Source organism: Anabrus simplex, chromosome 1 (assembly GCF_040414725.1).
Source record: "Anabrus simplex isolate iqAnaSimp1 chromosome 1, ASM4041472v1, whole genome shotgun sequence".
NCBI lineage: Eukaryota > Metazoa > Arthropoda > Insecta > Orthoptera > Tettigoniidae > Anabrus > Anabrus simplex.
The window spans coordinates 857,418,036-857,442,357 of NC_090265.1; the positions used below are offsets into that span (position 1 = coordinate 857,418,036).

The 24,322-nt window shown below is 37.7% G+C and overlaps 1 protein-coding gene across 1 annotated transcript in view; it reads left to right on the forward strand.

Annotated features, from left to right (window-relative positions):
- Window positions 1-24,322, forward strand: part of ca (claret) — a 367,006-nt gene that overhangs the window by 317,082 nt on the left and 25,602 nt on the right. The window contains exon 27 of the mRNA XM_067136443.2: window positions 1,810-2,652. Within this exon, the coding sequence (XP_066992544.2) occupies window positions 1,810-2,652 (843 nt within the window). The remainder of the gene's footprint in view (window positions 1-1,809; window positions 2,653-24,322) is intronic.

Sequence of the window (24,322 nt, forward strand, 5' to 3'; positions counted from 1 at the left end):
TAACAGAGAGAAGAATATCAAAATAGGCTGGGGCATTGAACTGCAAGAACACACCTCCTATTCATGCATGAATGTGTATGATGAATGAAAGTTAGTTAATTGAGCAGTATGAAGCTGTCCGATAGCACACAGAAACACGTCTGATCGTATTGCTGTAAATGAGACATCTGTACACAGAAGCACATCTGATCGGCATTCCTGTAAATGAGACAGACAACTGCTGACTTCTTCTATAAAGGCAATGAATGGATTCCTTCTATAGAAGTAATTTATAAATTTTACTGAAGTTTCTTTGATTGTGAAGATATTTGATTTAGCATGCTGTTTGATATTACATAGAGAGAACCATGGCCTAGGCTAAGACCAGGTTTTGTTGAGGAAATTCCTTCCATTTATTGGTCTTGTAAATAACAAAATCAACATTATGGTGGTAATCATAATCATTATCATGTTAAAAGTATGGAAATGTGGATCCAATAACCTTAAGAGTATTTCGGCAGATTAACACTGTCTATGAGTTTTAAAATATTTAAACAGAATCTCTTGTAAATAGTAAAAGCAACTCTCTGATACTATTCACAATCATTATGCTGATAGGAGTACGGAAATGTGGATCCAGAAGCAATAAGTATCTCAGCAGATTAACAATAGCTATGAGTTTAAATGTTTAAACAGAATCTCTCCTTGGCCTCGCTAATATTCATGGGCACGTCTATTTTGAACACTAGGCCTGTATTCTAGAACCTTTGAGCTGACATTGTCATGGTTATAGCCGGTCATTTCTTCATCCGATTCCTACATTGGGGGTAGTGTTGTGCCAATATCTTGAAAACAGCTGGTTTTAGAACCTTAAAACATGGTTTTTGGTTTTATTCTTTGCATCGTGAGGATTAAAATTAGCTTTGTCTCGTTCTTGTGCAACAAATTTGTTATTTTGCCTATATTAGCCTATGTAAAATTACAAATAAAAATAAAACATATGTTTCATAACCTAAAGCATTAAGCTCGGGAAGGTAGACTAGATGGAAAAGTAGAAAATTAAACATTAAATTAATCCACTATACAGAGTGGATTACATGACATCTTCTGCTGAAGGCAGTTAACATTACAGAGGAACATAACTGAAAAACTCTAGTGAAGATTCCTCTTCGAATTAAGCATTGGACTAATCCCATGTCTATGAGTAGAGGCTACCAGAAGGATAAGATAACATCTACAGTTTAAAATTTAAAAGGTATCTTGAAGAGTTACAAGACTAAAAGGCGAAGAGTATCACATTCACAAATGAAAACATCTTATCATGCAGATATACATTTAAATTGACACAAAACTACAGAAGCTAAGCTGAATGGAAACATTACATTTAAATGATAAATGTAAATGATGTAAATAAATGATACATAAGGAAAGAGTACTTACCCCAAAACAGATCTGGAGCTTCCCAGGAAACTAGGATTGATGAGAAGAGAGCCAGTCGATATGAAAACAGCAGCGTATCAAGTTGTGGAGATTCTCCTTGTCCGTTTGTAGGGTTTTTTTTCTTTTCCTCCTCTTCCCACACTGACCTGCCGTTGTATATTTCCTATTACGTGCTCCTTTCGGGGTATCTGTCTTTCCATATATGACTTGATTTGCACTAGTTTGTCCCTTTCTATTACTTGTATTTAGTTGAATGTAAGCCTAAATAAATAAATAAATAAATAAATAAATAAATAAATAAATAAACGATGCACTCATATCTGTAAATTTCCATAAATAGGTCATTTAATTTTTAAAATATATTTTCAAACATGTATTTTTACTTTTCAGTGTTTGGAGTTGGAGAACTTTCAAGCTGCTGCAAAATTGGCAACTTTGGATCGACACTATCATCTAGCTCTAGCATATCAGCTTAAAGCTATTGCTTTGGCTATGCTTGGAGGAGAAGGAAAATATACTGGTTCAAATATTCAAGATGTGAATGATACTGGCAAGAAACATAATCCAATCATACTTGATACCCAGTTAAGTAAAAAGGACAGTTCAGAGATGGACATAAAAGGTAATCTCTCCTACCAACATAACAACAGAGAGAATGCAAACATTGAACTTGTTAATCAAGAAAACTTGAAACATATTAGAAAAAGTGGGACTCACCACAGCAAAGATGTTCCAATTGAGAGCAAGGATGCTTCCCCGGTAAAGGGCAACCATGAGGAATCTGTATCAATTGATGATTCAAGTCCTAGTCGCAGTCATTTGACTGGGGAGAGTCGTAGCCAAAGCATAAGTTCCACTCCCGACAGTTTGACATCTCTTAACAACCCAGATGAAAATGAAATGCATACTTTTGCTATTCAAGGAGGTAGGGAGCAGATGTCTGAAGATAACAATCGCTGTTTAATTACCACACCTGAAGCTGAAGAGAAGAGTAGTAGTGATGGTGGTAAAGTTACAACACAGAAAGATGACAGCAGTTCTTCAGTTAGCTCTGAAGATCAGTGCACTGTCTATTCTAATAGTCTTGGAGAGGATCATAAAAATCCAAATATTGAAGTAAAAACTAGTGTGGAGGGCAGGAGGCTGGTTGCACATGCCTCTGTTGTAGTGGAGTATTATGTTTCAGTCATGGAAGAGGATAGCCATACCATGATGAGCCAACTCTTGCAACAGGTGAGTTAAAGTTGTTTTAATAACATCGTTTTCAGTGGTAGCCACTGATCCATACATTTTCCAATCTGTAATCACTTACATTCACATTACAGTACTGTGTGAATTAAATGGAACAAGTTTTCTTTTTTCCATTTTATTTTTTATTTTTTTCCATATTATTTGCTGGTTAGCAGTGAGATTGCTGAATAACACAATGAGCCTGTTTGTACTTTTATTTCATATTCCATTCAGAAGTGAGAAATATATTTTGTGTTCAGTGGTACAGTGAAGTATAGCAAATATTTGTTGCGTGATAGCCTACAGTGCATATTTGTCTTATGATTGCCTAGTTATGGATATGGAAAAAGTCGTGAAATTCCTCACTAAGGAAGACAAAATAAAAATTTGTTAGAAAGTGTTTTGTGTGCATTCTTTGCAATGTTATTCATTGGTAATTAATCTATTTGATGATTGTTTTAGGTTAAAAGCATATTTATTTTTCTGCATATAACTTTTTGGAAATTTTGAGGTTTCCTTTTGCTATTAGTAATACAGTGAAACTTCATTAGTGTGTTCCTCATTAACACGTTTTCCTGCGTGGCACATTGTAAATTTGAAGTCCTGACTGTCATCATATTAAATCTGTAGAAAAATACCTCGCTTATCAAGTCACAAATTTTCACTAGTACACGATCACATTTTTCCTAGCCCTAAAAATGTTATTTTTCATCTCTCATGAAAGAAACGTGATTTTCAACTCTGTTAAGAGCCGTTGCAACAGTTGCATGATTATGGCAAAAGGGCCTTGAATTCCTAAACTTCACAGGATAAGTTTCATCTTCGGGAAGCAAGCCTCAGAAATGTTCTATTTTGCTTGCCGGTTAGCAGCAAGATTGCTGAATAACACAATGAGCCTCTTTTTGCTTGTATTTCCTATTCCATTCAGAAGTTAGAAATTTATTTTGTGTTCAGTGGTACAGTGAAGTGTAGCAAATGTTTTTGTAGTGTGATAGCCTACAGTGCATATTTGTCTTATGATAGCCTAGTTATGGATATGGAAAAAGTCGTGAAATTCCTCACTAATGAAGACAAGATAAAAATTTGTTAGAAAGTGGACTAGCACCCGCATCTTTAACCCATTGCCATACTTTGATGGAACCTTCCATCCTGCAATCGTAAGGTGGTAACATACTTTGACAGACACTTCCGTCCTGGTGCACGGAACATTTATAAGTTCATTATCGCGGTTAGCTGGTCAGAAAGATTTGTTCTGTTTGTTTTGCAACCTACCCGATAGATGTCACATGATACCTGATGCTATTTTCTCTGTGTAAATAGTAACTCTGAGCTGAAATACGGAAAATAAAAAGCACCTCAGTTTGCCGCTAATTGTAAACAATCATGGCGACATCTAAGCGCAGCATAGATGATGCTATTTGTAACTGGCTTGAAAATAGTGATGTTGAAAGTTGAAATGATTCTCTGGAGCGTGAAAATTCTTCATCTTCTTCAACTGACAGTGATGAAAGTGGTCCGATTTCAGTTCCGAGGTGATAGTGCTAATCGAAACTACGGGACTAAACCAGAATGCAATAAGAGCGGGTGAGAACTCTAGTAATGATACTTGGAATTGGGATCTTATTGACAATTAGTCTGTAACATGCAAACCAGTTTCTGAAATTCACTGTATAGTGAGGAGGTGGTAGGGGAATAATCCAAAAGAAATGGACGTAGTGAATGAATTTCTAACCCCACAGTTCTGGGATCACATTACAAAGGAAACCAATGCCTATGCCTCTACATTTGTTTCTAATTTATCTGTTTCCCTTGAAACCAGTACTATTTACGAACAAAAACATTGGTTTCCTGTTACTATAGACAAGCTAAAAGCTCACTTTGCTCTGTGTATTCTTATGTCGCAAACAAAAAAGCCTGCAATGCAAAAACTCCCATATTTAGTGAAACCATGCCATTCAAATGCTTTGTTTCTGCAACCTTACCGAAAAGTACACAAAACCACAAATGAAAACAAAACACAATACTTACCGTAAGGGCAATAGCACAAAATATGAAGCTTGGAGGGCAAAAACATGAAGGAAAAAGGCCAGGATCTTATCATTAACGGTTGACAGGTTGTCAGGTCAATATTACTAACTACTAAATAACACACGAGATAAAATCTAAAATAAAGAATATTTACTTAGTAAATAAAATTTGAAAATTAGAATAATGTAAGAACAGCTAAATATATATATATATTCCATTTTCAAAAAAAAAAAAAAAGAAGAAATAAAACGCAATTAAAATAAAAGGGAGAAACAGTATTTTAAACTGAAATTTAAATAAAGATGAAATGAAGCTGACATTAACATAGGCTTCCACAAAGTTAAAGTTGGAAAACTTATAACTAATAACATTAAAATAGTCAATTACATTACCTTAATGTACAGAAAGATTGGAATTTTTGTTTTAAAAATTGGTTGCAACCAAAAACCTAGGAGTGATAACTCTAGGAAATTATTTCATGGAAATTCATTTAAAATATAAAATAGTCAGAGTATTATCAGTATGCGGGCCCGCGATGTAAATACTGTTTAAAATTGAAATTTGCTACACTACTAACAAATAAGAGGACACACGCAAAAAGCACACACAATAACACACGTACAATAGGCTAATAAATCAGTGGCTCCAACCGCAAATGAAATCTACATAAATTAACGAAACCAGAATAAATTATAATAAACAGAGGAGGAAAACAATCCCAACTAAATAAAAATATCAATGGAAAAGATACAATATACGTTCCCACTTAATAACTTAATAACAGAACACGGAAGCACACAACAGGAGTGACATTTACCGACGCCAAGCCATCATCCCATTATAATCATCAAAGCCACCAAAATTTAATCATCGAGTCCATCAGATAAGATAAGAAAGGGATGACCATTACGTAATAATCCACAAAGGCAAGGAACTCAAGCAATGGGTAGATGTGACAAGAAAACTTTAAGAGAATGGCATAGATTAAATTAAATTTTTCACAGACTCGACCTTACTAAAAATCATAATAATAATTTTAATTATTACTCCCATGGGTTATAGTACGAAGTTACATTTACCTTTTTTATACAGTATGCCAACAGCTTAGATAATTTAGAATGGAGGGGGCTTTGGATAACGCTAACATGCATAGATGAGGTGTCATTTAATTAACGTCCCGACAATGCAAATAACGATCTCATACAAATGGTCAGCCAGCAAACGCAAAAGCAACACAGTTAGAAGGCAAATCCAAACAATGAAGAAAAATTAGAGAGGAAAATACACATCGAAAAAAAAAAAAAAAAAATTATAATAATAATCACGACGGTGATAATAATAATAAAAACATCACTAAGAATGGATAGGCAAACAAAGGTACGAACCACAACACAGTACGGTTAAACGACTCACACAAAACACACCCTCATAGACACATAACTAGCGATACCCAATTCCCACATAATAATTTAGTTACATACTTTTATTATTTTAGTGCATTACGATACAATGAATTTTGCTTCCAGATGTTTACAGTTTTAAATCAACGAAGTTTCGGAGTACAAAGTCCTTGGCTGTACGAGACTTTCCAGTACTTACTTGAGTAGTTATCCAATACCGATACTTGCCATGTTGCTTACGGTAAATATACACACCAGATTTTCTTCTTACACCAATAAAAAAGTAAAGGGCATAGCCCTAATGTTCAGTAAATTATCCCCCGGAGTCAGGCTCCATTACAAAGCCGCTCCCATTATGCAAAGATGTCTCTTTAAAGGTTCTCCTTAACACAGCCATGTTGAAAGCTTCAACGCAACAGGCCAACTGCCTCGCTCTCCGCAGAGAAACCGGAAGCTCACAGTACCCAGCATTCAAAGTCGCACACTGCGCCTGCCTGCACGGCAGTCGATCAAACTCAAATGAATCAGATTAATTCACCAAATATGTAACAATAGGAGAAAATGTTTGAATTAAGTGTGCATGGGAAATTCCACAACTAGATGACAGTTTCCAACAATGAACGATAGATAACGTCTCGTTTCACAAGTACACATGCCAGAGACATAAATAAATTCGTAGGTGTTTTCAAGTAGTAATTCCATTTTGCCAAATAAATGTTAGTTCCTATTTTCATGTCACAGTTTCTATAAACAAATTCTTGCATTTTAGTACGGACTCCTCCGAATCAAAGGATGACTAACTAAGAAAGGTTAAACCTGTTATAGATTTACTTTTGGACAGATTCAAGTTTGTGTATACTTTAGGAGAAAATATTTGCATTGATGAATCGATGATGAAATTCAAAGGTAGACTGTCATTCGTTCAATATAATCCATCCAAGAGAGCAAGATTCAGTATCAAGGTGTACAAAGTTTGCTCTTCAGAGAACGGCTATTGCTGGAATTTCAAAATATATACTGGGAAGGATTATGAGGGAGGATCTATCTACATTGATTTATTAGTTAGTGAGAGGATTGGTATTGACATGTGTAAGGATATTCTGTGTCTGGAGAACTTTGTACATGGATAACTGGTACAGTTCACCATCTTTGTACAAGATTCTCCTGGAACATAACACGCATGCTATTGGCATGGTTAGGGCAAGGAAACACAGCTGAAGAAGGGTGAACTTACTTTTGCTTCAGCGAACAAAATCCTAGCCGTAAAATGGATTGACAAAACACCTGTACACTTTTTGTCAACTCGGCACGAGAGACCAGATTTTGTTACAGTCCAATCAAAATGAGGGAAGAAGAAGCTGAAACCCAACGTGGCAGTTGATAACAGCACGTTGCCTGGTATTTCGAATGCCTGGTTTTGCAGTAGGAAGGCTGCTACCTGAGTAGTTGATATCTTTATTTCGAAACGCATCCGGAGCTGCGTGATGGATGTTTGAAGAAGTGGGTGCGTCAAATATGTGAACATTTCCTTTTCTCCACTGTGGACCCAAAAATATTGGGATGCGTAAATAATGCAAGGGTGTTAATTATGCGAGAAAATACGGTATAAAATACATCCAAAAACATGTACTACAAGCTTATCATTTCTAGAAGCTAGGTAATACATCACATGGACCGTACCCTACACAAATAAAATTTAAATGTAGTGTGACCAGTATCCAGCCAATTCACATGCTTCCTTTGATGGCATCAATCAGATTCTGCTCTTCACTTTATTCACACAGTGTGGTGTCGCTGGTGAATCCCCACTTTCTTATGTTGGTCTTTGATCTACCAACTCCAGTACGCGGCCTGTTGAGTGCCTTCTATGTTGTCCAAATTTCCTGATGACCTGAAAGGAGGCTTTTGGAAGGAAGGAAGGGAGGGAGAAATATCTCAGAATACTTCTATGGCACAACAGGAGTTAGCTACTTATTTCGGTTTTGGTGTAGGCGCAATAAGTAGAACTATTCTGCAGCACAAACAGACTTGCTCAATTTCACCAAAAATAAAGGGAAAATGTGGCAAGAACAAGAAAAGCAACACTAAGTGATGAACATTTTCTCCTCAGAAGAAGCAAATAAAAACCCCAGGCTCACTGCTATTGTGGACTTGGCTCACGAATTGGGTGAAATTCATCGTAGACTTGGAGAAATAGGCAGGAAACATCTCCTGCGGGCACATAGTCATCAGGATTGGACACTGGAACATCGGAAGAAAGTTATTTTTGCTGATGAGAGTCACTTTGAAGTGCAGGGGCAGAGTGTTCAATATGTGCATCGAGTAAAAAATGAGCCAACAACTTCAGCACATTTGCAACAGACTGTAAAATACCCCCATGAAGATGATGTTTTGAGGGTATTTCTTATATGAAGGACTGAAACCCTTAGTACCAATCGACAGGATGATGAAATCTGACCAGTACATCCAAATACTGGAAAACAGAGTTGTTGGTAATCTGCAGAAGAGGTGCAATATGGGGATGGAATTTTTCAGCAAGATTTAGCTCATTACCATACTTCAAAGAAATTCTTCATATATGATATGTCTTAGGTTGGCCAGAAACTCTCCTGACATTAATGCAATAGAAAACTGTGTGTTATTTGCAAAAGGAGATACACATAATGTGATTGATCCACAAAAGTATGCATGTTAAAGTCTCTACTTACACTGTGGTTTCATGATGATGAACTCAAAAATGTGTGCCCAAACCTTGTGGAATTTATTCCAAATTGTGTTAAACAGTTTATAAAACAGAAAGAAGGGCATATTAACTTCTTCAGTGGCAAACTCGGGAAATTCTCAGGTGGTGCGCACTTGACATTTTTAGCTGCCGTATTAATTTCGCGATCACCCAATCATTTCTTGGATATTATAATCTCTGTGAAAAATATTTTTCAGCATTCTCAGCAGATGACAGGAGAGTTTCCAGCTGCATTCATGAAATTTTTGGCCTAAAATACCATATTTACTCGTGTATTATACCCCCTTGCGTATTAGGGCCCCCCCCCCCCCCCCGCTGGCTTTTTGAGATGAATAAAACGAAGAAAATTCTCACCTACAAGACCCCGAGAAGAACAACGATTCCGCTTCGAAACGTGTACAAGCCTTACTGCAGCTCTGATGACATCGCACAAATTTGTGAATAATTTCGTCCGTATGACCCACTCAATGAAAACACTCGTCGAAGTCATGTGGTACATCTGTGTTTTGTATTTAACAATTGTCTGCCTCTGTAGCAAAGGCCTACTGCAGCTCTAATGGCGTCGCACAAGTAGGTGAATAGTTTCGTGTCCGACCCGCATGTTGCAAGCGTGCATCATTCATGTATATGTCTCTCTGTTTTGTAGTTAAAAATGTCCACCAGCGTAATGCTTAGCACAATTAGGTGCCGTTCTTGGGAGCTTGAGTTTGATTTCCAATACCATATTGCCGGAGATTTATGAATGGCAGGAAGATTGATATGCAGTAAAAATGGTACATACAACTCCCTTCCGCTGGGGGCCTATCTAAAAAAGAGCTGCACCACCTCAATATGAAGAAAAGAGCTTACTTTAGTTAGGAAATATTCACGGTTGTTGCTATTAATATAGCAGGTGAGATTGTTAACAAAGTAATCGTTTAATATCTCGTAACTCAGGCCAATATAGGTTTTTTTTAGAGAAGTAGGTTTAAAACGTTATAAAAACTATCCAGTCATAAGTATTGTTTTACTCGCCAACGTTCATCACAAATAATAATAATTTTACGTCCCCACTTAACGATTTTCGGAAACTCCAAACAGAACATACTATGCGTTAATTTAAAAAATGGAGACAACGACCGTATGATATTAAACACTATGATAATAAAATGCATAACTGCCACACCTGTAGATATCCATAAATGCGGTAAACTTTCTGTTATTTATTTTTAATCTTCCCGTCATGGAATTTCTGGTGCTATGGGGGCACTTGATAGCATACCTAAACTGAACAATGCGATCTCTCTTATCTCATTTACAGCTGTTTAGGTGTAAATTCTGATGTGATAAATGTGGAGAACAAGCATGAAATATACTTAAAAATAAGGGTTGGGCTTTCAGTAACCGCAGTTATGCCAAGAACACTTCCAGTCACTATGTACAATATTACATTTGGAAGTACAACTTGTAACTTACGTTAGTTATCAGCTGGTGGTTTGGCACGCTTTCTGCAGCATGTTTTATTCAGAAGGAGTGGCTTCTGCTACACATACACCAACTCTCCAGAACTATCAAGGGTAGAGAAGGGTCCACCTATTCAATTCCATGAGCTTGTATATTGTCTTATATAACTGGGACTAGTTTTGACCCCATATATATTGGGCCATCTTCAGCCACGCTACAATTGGAAGACATATGCACACATACAGGTTGTGGCAGAAATACCTGATGAATTTCAAACGTAAATAACTCTGCAACGCAACAAGCCGTTTAAAGATTTATTGCACAGTTGGAAAGAGTAGTGTTTGCCATTTGCATCACATACACATACACACTAGGTTTTGAAAATAATGTCATCCAAATGCCGACCATCCTCTTCATTGCACCTCTGAAGCCTCTCCCTGAAGTTCCGCATGACCTGCTTGAGCATGTCTTGTGGTATTGCCTCGATTTCTTCACGGATGGCAGCTTTCAGGTACTGTAGTGTTCGCGGCTTACGTTGGAAGACGTGATCCTTCAAATATACCCAGAGAAAGAAATCGCATGGGGCAAGGTCAGGGAACGGGCTGGCCATGGAACGTCACCCCGTAAGGAGATGAGACGTCCTGGAAACATTTCTCTGAGGAGACCCATCGACATCCTGGCTGTGTGTGCAGTGGCACCATCTTGTTGGAACCACACAGCAGGATTCCCTAAGTTGGTGAGTGTCAGCTGCAGGAAGTTGCGTAACAGCTGTACGTAATGATCCGATGTTACAGTTCTGTGTTCCTCTTCAAAAAAGTAAGGGCCTACAATTCTGAAATCAGCAACAGCGCACCAAACAGTAACACTTGCTGTGGAGAGGTCGCTCGTGGAGCTGTTGAGGATTGGTTGCGGACCAGTACCGAAAATTTTGTTTATTAACGTAGCCTGACAAATGAAAGTGCGCTTTATCACTTGCCAGGACACTGGTGTCAGCTGCTACAGCTTCCAGGATAGTCTCACAACATGCTCTGCGGTTGGCCCAATGACGTTCACTGAGTTTCTGAACACCCACCATTTTGTACGGATGGAACTTCATTTCTGCATGTAAAATCCTCCTTACGGTGTGTTCCGAGAGTTCCATAGCACACGAATGCCTACGCATCAAACGTTGAGGAGATTGCGTAACGGCATGTCTCACTGCACGGACGATCTCTGGTGTTCGGACACTACGAGGCCTACCAGGCGGCTTCGTTTTCACACTCAAACAACTTTTTCTCAAACCGTTCACCCATAACAAAATAGTGTTCCTGCTCGGAACTTTCTCATGTCGACCTAAGCCAAAGTGTCTGCGAAACACTGTGTTGTGGTAACGGAGTCAGCATTTTTGAAATAAGTCTCAATCACGAAACCTCGGTGTTCACCACTCCACGCAATGCTAACGACTGGGTGGCTGACTGACTAGCCCGGACGAGACGATGCACGTGTTCTTCAAGGCCAAGGCCAAGACCGTGCGCACCACGACTATAACACCTCTTTGCAAGCTGTGGCCAATATGACCTTTAGTTCACTCCAGTCTACTGTATGTGACATAAATGGGAAACGCTGCCCTTTTAAACTGCGCAACAAAATTGTGAATGGCTTGTTGCGTTGCTGAGTTATTTACGTCTGAAATTCGTCAGGTATTTCTGCTGCACCCTGTATAACCAATAAGAAATTAAACACTTTTGTATGCTACAATTTACAATCTTAATTTAGAACGTTGATGAAGTCCAAACAACACATCCAAACTTGAAGCTAAATGACACATCAAATTACTGTGTTTGATGCCGAACTATGTCGTCGCTCCTACAGCAGTCAATGTTCCTGAGTTGATATGGGAGTTGGCATCCCTCTCTGTATAGACGAGCAACTTGATTTATAATTTATGTTCAATGTAATATGGGTAACGATTTTATATAGCTTGAAGGGGAACATTCGTAATTTTGAATAGGTATTCCTTTTTGTCGGATGTAGTGATCTATTGTTTAATTTGGTTTGAAGTGAATGTCTGAAAAGAAAATAATTTGAAGTAAGTTATTGAGAAAAGAAGGGAAGCTAGAAGATCGAGATAAATGTATGTAGCTATACGAGACTCATCACTGTGTTCTACATTTGTACGATTGTTTTTATGATTGTATGCCCTTCCTGACATCAGCCTAATCAGAGGAATTAATGAGATGAAACAAATGACATGACGTGATATGAGTAACTACTGTCGGATTTTTTATTATGGACACTCGAGTTTAGGCTTTAAATACATACGAACTAATAGATCTATTGCAATGCGAGTTATACCAATATTTTCCTTGTTTAATTCTACATTAGCGTATATAAGACACATTGTTTTCAACGTTCATTAAAATATTTTTTATTTGTGGTTGTAATAAATATTACGCGGGTTTTTGGCTTCTTCTCTAGGAAGCGCTCACTTAGGAGTATATACAAGGAAAACCACTTGTCTGATGGTAATGAAATTTTTATGTGTTATAACCACGTGTATTTGTAGTGTAATACTCAAGTTACAATTTTTTTTAAACACCCCAAAAAAAGTTCTTATTATTTTTCTAAAGCAACTCTTTCTCAGCCCAGGATAAACGTACAGCAGCAAACTTGGGCTTGTTTTGAAGCACTCAGTCATGGTTATCAGAAACTACAACAACTGTAACCGTACAATGTGGTACCGAATTTATGAAGAGTAATATTGAAAGGAGGTATTGTATACGCCGGACCGTGCGATTAACAACAGGCCGGGTGGTGATATCGGGCGCAGTGTTGCCGCGTTCAGTAGTAATTACGCGTGCAACAAACACAGCTTTTCGTTTACTTTCAACCTTTAATTTTATTTCCTCTTATAAATTCCACTTCCGATCACCTTTTCTCGTAAGGGCTTTGGACCTTCAATGGCAGGTTTAAAAATGGTTGACTTCCTAATTTAGAAATATCACACTATACAATTTTTACATGAGTTATTTGCATTATTATTTACAAATATTTACAACATTTCATTCTATCAATTTTCTTCGTCTGAAAAATCACTGTTTGCCGATGAATCGGTGCTGATGTCATTCATGTTGATTATGACTGGCTCGAAATAAGGGATATTTTCAGACAGTCCGTCTTTTTCCCAGTTAGTGGTCTTCAATTTTCTTAGCATGTTTAACACATTGTTTCCAGAGTTCAGGGGTCGCGGTACGTAAGGCTTCTCGGCATAAAGCGTTAATTACTTCCATACCTCTACCATTTTCTAATGTGTTAGCCATATTTGTTTTTGCTATTTTCCCTTTTGCGTAAGCCCAAATGAGCTCAGTTGGATTAAGCTCTCAATGGGCCACTGGTAACCAAACGAGCTGTACATCTGGTCGAAGTCTTTTAGTCAGTTGTTCCAGCTTCTTTACCGGTGTTTGAAAATAAGGTCTGGCAAGGACAATCAGCCCTGGTTTAGTTAATTTGTTATAATCGTCAACTCCAGGTGGTAGTGAAATATTCTTTTATTTTATCCAAGATATAATTTCAGGTTTCAGCCATGACATGTTCGGGTTTTTAGATGAAGGACCGACCATCGTATGATATGGAGCTTGATCTTTAACGACAGCCGACCTTTGAGGCAATAAACTCAGGACATCCGTGAACCATACTTCATAATGAGTCGAGTTCATCTCAATATGGTAATCACCACTTCCTTTCTTGCCAATAAAACAAAGTTCTGCACTGTCAAGAAATCCTTCTTCACTTCCGATGTGTAAAAAAATGATGCGTTTCCTAGCTCCAGGTGGTGTTTTGAACCCTCCACGCCATCCATAAATTTGCTGAATGTAACCTCTGTACAGATTATAGTTGTCAAAGTTGTTTTCTAAAGCTTTAATCACGTTTTCTTGCCACCCATATTTCATAGTATGGTTCTGTCCGCACCAGGTTTCGTCTGTAAAGTCCGGCTCCATGGCTAAATGGTTAGCGTGCTGGCCTTTGGTCACAGGGTCCCGGGTTTGATTCCCGGCAGGCTCGGGAATTTTAACCATCATTGGTTATTTTCTCTGGCACGGTGGCTGGGTGTATGTGTCTTCTTCATCATCATTTCATCCTCATCGTGACGCGCAGGTCGCCTAAGGGCGTTAGATCGAAAGACCTGCACCTGGCGAGCCGAGCATGTCTTCGGACACTCCCGGCACTAAAAGCCATACCCCATTTCATTTCATTTCATTTCGTCTGTAAAGAAGATCTTGTAGCCCTGTGCTCTTAAGTCTCTAATTCGTCTAAGGTAGGTATGTTGGGATGCAGAAAATGTGGAATTTATAAGAGGAAATAAAATTAAAGGTTGAAAGTAAACTAAAAGCTGTGTTCGTTGCGCGCGTGATTACTACTGAACGCGGCAACACTGCGCCCGTTTTCACCACCCGGCCTGCTGTTAATCGCACGGTCTGGCGTACACAAAACCTCCGTTCAATATTACTCTTCATAAATTCGGTACCACACTGTACGGTTACAGTTGTTGTAGTTTCTGATAACCATGACTGGGTGCTTCAAAACAAGCCCAAGTTCGCTGCTGTACGTTTATCCTGGGCTGAGAAAGAGTTGCTTTAGAAAAATAAGAACTTTTTTCAGGGTGTTTAAAAAAATTGTAACTTGAGTATTACACTACAAATACATGTGGTTATAACACATAAAAATGTCATTACCATCAGACAAGTAGTTTTCCTTGTATATACTCCTAAGTGAGCGCTTCCTAGAGAAGAAGCCAAAAACCCGCACAATATTTATTACAACCACAAATAAAAAATGTTTAATGAACGTCGAAAACAGTGTGTCTTATATACGCTAATGTAGAATTAAACAAGGAAAATATTGGTATAACTCGCATTACAATAGACCTATTAGTTCATATGTATTTAAAGCCTAAACTCGAGTGTCCATAATAAAAAATCCGACAGTAAAACATATTTCGTTCTACGAAGAACACAGGGGTGAGTCTCACGACATAGTTCGGCATCAACCACAGCAGTTTTGATGTGTCATTTAGCTTCAAGTTTGAATGTGTTGTTCGGACTTCATCAATGTTCTAAATTAAGATTGTAAATTATAGCATACCAAAGTGTTTAATTTATTATTGATTATATGTGTGCATATGTCTTCCAATTATAGCGTGGCTGAAGATGACTCAATATATGGGGTTAAAACTAGTCCCAGTTATATAAGACAATATATGGTACTGAATAGATGGACCCTTCTCTACCCTTTGATAGTGACCATTTGAGAATAGATTGTCACTGTTTGGACTGTATAGCCAGGAACAAAACTATTTTTAAAAGGTTCATAAAGACAGGACCTCAAATCCTCTCAACGCATGGCTGACGAGATGAATGGCAGTGAAGATGACATTATTTGGAATGACGACATGCCGGTAGCAGGGAAGTTGGCGACACAAGACAATATTTCAAATGAAATCAGTGATTAGATTTACTCAGGTTTACTGTGCAGTAGGCCTACTGCTCAACTGACAGAGATGAATGACTGGCTGTTAAGTTTCTTCTTTCAATATTGCATAGTACGATAATAGGATACCCTTATCCCTTTTCTCTACGGGGTTGAGTATGAAGTAAGAGGAATTTTCTTGGCAAGCTTTTACGATTGTATGCCCTTCCTGATGTCAACCTAACTAAAACTGACTATATTTACTTTATATGTAGGCCTAAAAGCAGGTAACAAGTAGGGACCCTCTTAGAGGCAGCCCTGCCCAGGGAGTGGTGCCCTGCCTATATGAGTCCCAGAGCACACTGACCCAGTGTGTGACGTCTAATAAAGGGTCCCAGCTCAAGGTAATGAGTGAAGACCTCAATGGTGGCAAAAGCGAATATGATTTGATGTGGTGGAGCTGGCGGAGGAGGCAACCCATTCTTCTGGGAATAGTACAGGTGAAACCCACTGCCTTGTGGGATGAGGAGGGATCCTCAAAGGCTAAGGGAGTAAACCCCAAAAGAAAATCCTCAATTACGTTAGGCCTAGCAAGCCAGTAAAAGAGCTTATTTGTAGTTGCTTTCAAAACACATAAGAGCTTCAGAACGCATTTATCAACTAAATTAAGGTGCCAGCATGAGCAGGGATGATGGTTTATGGCCTGATGATAGACAGGGTCTTGTAAAAATGCAAATATCCCGGAGGAGACTAACACGGATTGGGACTATCAACTTAGTCTCGCAGGAAAATGTGAAGAACTAGTGGACCTTATGGAAAGGAGGAAGTTAATGATACTGGGGCTGAGCGAAACCAAATGTAGGGGGAAAGGAATGAAGAAATTAAGAAAACAGTATACACTGTATTGGCATGGAAATTACAAAGAGATGAGGAATGGTGTTGGTTTCATCATGAGTAAAGATCTAGGAGGAGTCGCTGACATCCAGTATGTGAGTGAAAGTAATAAAGGTGACTGTGGATTTAGGGAAAGAAAAACCAACTTTGGTACAGGTGTATGCACCTCAAACTGAATGTTGTCAAGAGGATAAGAACCAGTTTCTTGATGATTTGGAAAAAGTTATTAGTAAAGAGAGAGTAATCATTATAGAAGATCTGAATGCACAGATTGGGACAGATAGAACAGGATATGAGAATGTAATGGGACCTCATGGATATGGTGGAAGAAATATAGAAGGTGAACATCTCCTTGACTTCTGTATGAGGAAAGGGTTGGTGGTGAAAAATAGTTGGTTCAAGAAGAGACAGAGCCATGAGATAACACGATACAGTTGGGATGGACTTCAAAAGACTGTAATTGATTGTCATCTCAGATGAAGAAAGGAGCAGAATGGTAACAGATGTCAGAGTAATACCCAGCGAGAGCCTTGACATTGACCACCGTCTATTAGTAGCAGACCTGAGAAACTTATTTGTGCCAAAAGTACAGAACAGGAAAATGACAAAAATCAAAGTATGGGAACTCCAGAAAACAGATAAGAGAACTGAGTATCAGAACTGGATAAAAACCCTGTTACCAAGAGATGAAAGGAAAAATGGAGAGGCAGAATGGACCAGACTAAAGGACACATTGGTTAAGGAAGCAACTGAAGTTTGTGGAAAGACAAGTATGAAAACAAGGGAGAAGGAAACACCGTGGTGGAATGAAAGAGTGAAACTGGAGGAAGACAGCAGTGGCAATAAGAAACTACTGTATAGTGTTATCAGAGGTAAAAGGAAACCAATGAATACCATAAAGGCACTTGAAGATGGAAATCTGGTTAGGACAGAAAGTGACATGAGAGAAGTCCTGAAGAACCATTTCGACCACCTACTGAATAGACCAGTTCATGAACAAAATACAGAACCGGAAATCGAAGCCTATAATGAGGAACCTCCCATTACCTGGACAGAAACTGAGACAGCCTTAAAATCTATGCCTAAAGGAAACTTTTCAGGTGCAGATGAAGTGAATGCGGACATGATAAAGGCAGCGGGAATCCAGGGTATACAATGGCTGCACAGAGTACTAAATGCCATATGGACAGACAACAAAATACCTGCAGATTGGAGCAAGGATGTTATAATTCCCCTGTTTAAGGCAGCAGACTGAAACCCACCAACTATAGAGGAATAACACTGCTGTCTCATGGGCTAAAAATTCTAGAGAAGATCATAGAAGGGAGATTAAGAACCATCATTGCACCACAGTTAGAGGAGAAGCAATTGGATTCAGAAGTAACAGATAAACAATGGATCTAATTTTTAGCACCCGCATGCTGATGGAAAAGTATTGGGAGAAAGGCAAGAACCTGGTTATTGTATTCCTGGATATAGAAAAATCCTATGATAGTGTTATATGAGATAAGATCTTGAAGTGCCCGAGGAAAAGAAATGTGCGTGAAGGACTGGTAAGGAAAGTTAAGATGTTGTACAAAGACTGTACTAGCTGTGTACAAATTGGGGAAGGTCGATCATCATGGTTTGAGCCCAAGATTGGAGTTCAGCAAGGAAGTACACTGTCCCCACTATTGTTCATCACTGTTATGGACAATATAATGAAGAATGTCAAGGAAAATTTAGGCGAACTGAATGCAGTGGTCTTTGCTGATGATATCATGATTTGGGGTGAAACAGAAGAGGAAATGCAGACCAGACTCAATGTATGGAAATCCCAGTTCCAGGAATATAACCTCAACATCAGTGAGATCAAGGCAGTAGTGATAGCAGTCAACAGAGAAGGATGTCCAGCAAGAGACCACCAGCTTGAGTGTGTGGATAGTTTTCCTTACCTGGGAAGTGTAATCTCCAGTGATAATTTGGTCAGAAAGGAAATTACAGAGTGCAAAAGGGATCAGAATTCTACCAACAAGTAAGAACACTTTTATGGGATGACATGATTCCAAAACCAGCCAAATTGATGATGTTTCACAGCTATTTCATACCAATATGACCTATGGTATTGAACCTTGCACCCTCACAAAAAGAGATTCATCAAGACTGCAAGCATCAGAGATGAAATTTCTGAGATCCACCATCCAGAAGAGCAAGATGGACAAGTTAAGAAATGAGGAGGTGAGGAAAGAAGCCAGAATAAAGACATCCCTATTAGACCAAATCGGCACATCCAGACTACGGTGGTATGGGCATGTGATGAGGATGGAGCCTACAAGAACAGCCAGAATAAGTTTGGAAAGACAGGTGGTGGGGAAAAGACCTGCAGGAAGACCTAAAACCTGATGGATGGACATGATCAAGGATGATCTAGTTACCAGGGGATGGACTGTGGATGATGTTCTCCATGACAAGTTGTACTGTATATTGTACCATTACGTTACATTAGCGGCCGTAAATGTCATGGAAACAGTGGACAAATATGGCGTACAATAGCTTCAGGCAATGTGCAAATGCACAGAGTAGAGATATAATAAATCGATATCGACCGGTCACAAAGAAAAGAGTCTCAAGATTAAATAATGATGGACCATAAAAAAATTTGAATGGAACCGATTCTTGACTACCTTGAGAAGAAGTTACGAGTTGAAGAGGATCAGCACAACCTACGGAAGGAGAAGAAAAGGATTAGCGCAACGTTAAATATTAAAGTATTAATTTACAGACATCATTAAAGACTTCATCTGCAAAATATCGGCAGGAAAAGCGAAGATTTGAAGGAGAATATTTATTATTGCAACAGCCAAATTCAGAAGCAAAGAAAGACTACAGCCGAGTCGAACATTGCCGAAATCAATATTATAGCGGCAAATTTATGCTAAGGAAGGCATAATTTATTGTTTCCAAGTGGGGAACAATATCTGTTTAAGCTAAAGAATTAACAAAAAGTAGGCTGAATTAAAGAAATTACAAAATTAAGAAAGATATTTACGACCAATACGAGAATCACAAAACAATTAATACGTATTGAGTAACCTACTATTCACCAGTGAAATATGCATTCTACCATGTATTTATTGTTTTATCATTTCATGAGAACTGGTGACAAGATGGAGTCAGCTTAAACAGATGGAATTGATCGCTCAAGATAAAATAGCTCAAGCCAAGATTCCCAGCCGGAGCCGCAGATGACGTAATCTTTGGACTGCAAGGGCTGCCTATTCCAAGATGTCCTAGACCAGTAGAAATCCAGCAGCAAAATCCCGTTACGAGATAAGTATTATGAGTTGCATCGCATTGAATTTGAAATTAGTTGATGAAAAATATTTCGTATGTGTGCAGGAGTGCTAGAAGTAAGAGATTTAGTGCCAATGAACGGATACTAGAGTATAAATGCCAATTATTAACCGATGATATGTGCCAATTTCTGCGGTATAACTATGGTGCTTATGAGATAATTTTAGGTTAATGGAAACAAGATCAGATTGAGCATTTGTGTATGTTTAGTGCCAATCCATACGAGCAGACCGTGAAACGTTAAACCAGTTGTGGTTGTAGAAAATGCATGCGAGATACGAGACGTAACCTAATATTTGAGGTCAATATGAGTTGAAATCATGGCCAGTATGATAATTGTATTGTAAGGAAATGTTGAAATATTACGAAGTTGCAGTGTGGGAAAGAATATTCAGGCTATTGAGTATTTCTACCGTAACACAGAGGTTATTTAAATGGAGTTAAATGAATATGTTTTTAAATATGGAGGTATATATAAAGGAAATGGAATATTAATGTGGCAAGATGTAGTTAATATGAGGAGATACGTTTTCTGTGTGTTGCATGAGTAAGAGATAGCTGATTGAATTGCGAATTCCTGTGTTACATATAATATTTATATTAGGATTAGCACTGCAAGTGAAGGATTCAGGCCATGTTAAGTTGAGTGTATGACTTGAGTCAAGCATAATATGTTGCGTAGTGACTTTCAAGCTGAAGGTATTGATAGGTTACGTGTTTGTTATACGTTACGTAATACAAATATACAAGAATAAAATGGAGTCTCGCATATATATATATATTTGAAGTTCAGCGCGTCAACGCTAATATGAAGAACGGTTTTCTTTGACAAAATCTTGGCACAGCGAAGAGATATTTGAGAATAAGTAAATACATTGGCATATGATTAGGAATTCCTGGCACGATTTTCGCAGGTTAGACTGATTTACTATCATATCTATGGCACTCTGTTGTAAGGATATTTGGTTTATTATGTACATATGATGGTGTACAGTTTTAATTTACTCAATTTTGGCTATGATAGGAATGTTAATAACTGCATGGGTGTTTTTGAACCCAGATCTAAACAACGTAATGCTTATCTCGTAACGTGATGAGTCAGAAGTGAGAATCCAAACAAGTATCCAAGTAAATTCAGACAAATAGACCGAAAAGAAAGATGAAACCTAAATGATGCCCCAAAGACAATCCCAAACAGGATTAACAGGAAGATATTCCACTCCTCCTTGATGAATAAAGTTTTGGTCCCTACTTTTCCCCATGAATCAACTTAAATACTGAAAATATGATATATTATTGAAGGTTAACGTGAATGTAAACAAATATAATGGTAATTTAAAGATTTTCAACTATGTTTATCTCAGAAGTCAAGAATTTAAGAATGATCTTTGTAACTTCATATGATTTTCTTTTCTTTATTGCCGATAGATGCACTGATATTCCATTTTATAATATATTAGCATGCTAATAAACTAGATATAGTATTAATATTGTGTTTCTATTCCTAAAGTAACTTGTAGTACGTAGTAGTAAGATAATATATGGATCAATTGAATTTGTTTATGCCGAATACTAAGCGTTGATCAGGCAATTTTCTAAATATATGGAGACTGAATGATTGGTTGAGCATATAGCTACTCTTCAACGGAATCTACGACTTATCTAACGTATATGGGAATACAATGGAAGTAATTTACCCTGAGAAACGAATATGCACCATATTGTTAATGCTCGTGTTCATACACGATATCCCAGTTTTCATGTAAATTATCCGTAAATGATATTATACAGAGTCTAGGTATGATTCTTGACCCGATATTGTGAATTTCGTAGCCGGAGCAATGTTTAAACAGGTGTATATTTAATTAATGCTCCAACGCGGCGCAATAGAGGAAGTCACCGCGGGAACATTAATAAACCAAACGGTGCATTATGGACAGGAAGAAGTGGAAGAGGCTCATAAACAGTACCCAGGAAATTGGAACTGTACAATGATGATGATGATGATGTAGGCCTAAAAGTTGTGTTCACCATTTATTGTCTTTTAACATTTAGAAATACTGGTTTTCAATGAAAATAGCCAGTATAACTCAAATACATTCATAAGTTCGTTAAAGAATACTGTAGAATGTTTACATGTATACTTTATAGCTCCTTATAGCCTAGAAGCCATGTGTTCACTACACAGAATTTGAGGGTCTTTTTTTTGGCTGTAAAAGTGGAAGAGGAAGGGGTCTAATACTCGAGTAAGTACAGTATGTCTTATCTCCTCTCCTTTACATACACTCTGACCAGCTTACGAAGTGATCAGAAATTAATGAACTTGGTCATTTTTGGTTCCTACTAGATCCATATTGACTATTAATAATTCATTTAAATCTAGGAATTTCATTTTTGACCGTATTGAACAGAGAATGGAAGAAAGAAAGGAAACTTAAAGGGGTCCACCTTTTCAATACAATAAATGTTATAGATTATTTATAACATATATTTACAACTTGGTACTAGTTTCGACGCTGTTTGGCGTCATCTTCAGCCAAAATGTGGGAAATAGGCTAGCATGTAGTCATTTATATTACACAAGGTGTTACATTAAACAATACACATCTTACGAGGAGATAAAAACAGGGACGAATATAGAAACAAATGAGTCGTTGAGAAAGCAAAAGTTGTACATATTAAAAATAACCTTAACCACACATCTTGCAGTGCGAAAATATTTGCCTTGAATGATTCCTGAATACAGAACACACGTGCACACATTTCTGAAGAGCCAGCAGCCAGGAAAAGTAAGGTGAAACCTTAAGAGTTCTTCTGAGAAGAGTTAATCATTTTTTCTATGTTCCGACTAACTAATGAAGTCTCTCTTGAGTTCCTGATAAACATATACAACAGGAAATTTTCCTTTACTCTCAAGAGCGTTGGTCTTTATAGCTATTGTTGAGAGTAAAGGAAAATTTCCTGTTGTATATGTTTATCAGGAACTCAAGAGAGACTTCATTAGTTAGTCGGAACATAGAAAAAATGATGAACTCTTCTCAGAAGAACTCTTAAGGTTTCACCTTACTTTTCCTGCCTGCTGGCTCTTCAGAAATGTGTGCACGTGTGTTCTGTATTCAGGAATCATTCAAGGCAAATATTTTCGCACTGCAAGATGTGTGGTTAAGGTTATTTTTAATATGTACAACTTTTGCTTTCTCAACGACTCATTTGTTTCTATATTCGTCCCTGTTTTTATCTCCTCGTAAGATGTGTATTGTTTAATGTAACACCTTGTGTAAAAAATTGGGTTAAATGAAGAAGTTAGATCATGTTCATGATCATGCTTTCACGTCTCTGCACAATATTTAAAATGCATTTTACCGTTGGTCTTTATAGCTATTGTTGAGAGTGAAGGAGAATTTCCTGTTGTGTATGTTTATCAGGAACTCAAGGGAGACTTCATTAGTTAGTCGGAACATAGAAAAAATGATGAACTCTTCTCAGAAGAACTCTTAAGGTTTCACCTTACTTTTTCCTGCCCGCTGGCTCTTCAGAAATGTGTGCGCGTGCGTTTTGTATTCAGGAATCATTCAAGATGAATATTTTCGCACTGCAAGATGTGTGGTTAGGGTTATTTTTAATATGTATAACTTTTGCTTTCTCAACGATTCATTTGTTTCTATATTCTTCCCTGTTTTTATCTCCTCTTAAGATGTGTATTGTTTAATGTAACACCTTGTGTAATATAAATGACTACATGCTAGCCTATTTCCCACATTTTGGCTGAAGATGACGCCAAACAGCGTCGAAACTAGTACCAAGTTGTAAATATATGTTATAAATAATCTATAACATTTATTGTATTGAAAAGGTGGACCCCTTTAAGTTTCCTTTCTTTCTTCCATTCTCTGTTCAATACGGACAAAAATGAAATTCCTAGATTTAAATGAAGCAGCCAACCAGGCAAAGTCGGTAGCCTATCATTACTTAGGCTTAAAAATCAAAATTGGGAAAATAGGCAAGGATATAGCATTTATCAAACAGTGCATTACACGGAATTTAACCCCTAATTTTTTTAAAAGCGTCACGAAACAACGTTTTGTTCCTCCCCATCAACAGGATGTTCAGGTTAGGACAAACAAACTTTGGTTGGAAAATGAACTAAAATTTTTCTATAAGAAAAAGTCGTTTTTAAATCATCGCTTATATGAAACTCACTTAGAGGCAGCCACCTTACTCTCAAGTGCTCAGTGGAATCTTTTTCAGGACGAAGTCCAAATCAAGTTGTTCAATATTTTGTCCAAAAAACAGATAACACTAGAGAAAAAACTTGAAGCACTTAAAAATAAGGTAAACCACAGCAACTCCCCTCCAAAACCTAACAGCAAGCCTAAACTCGCTAATG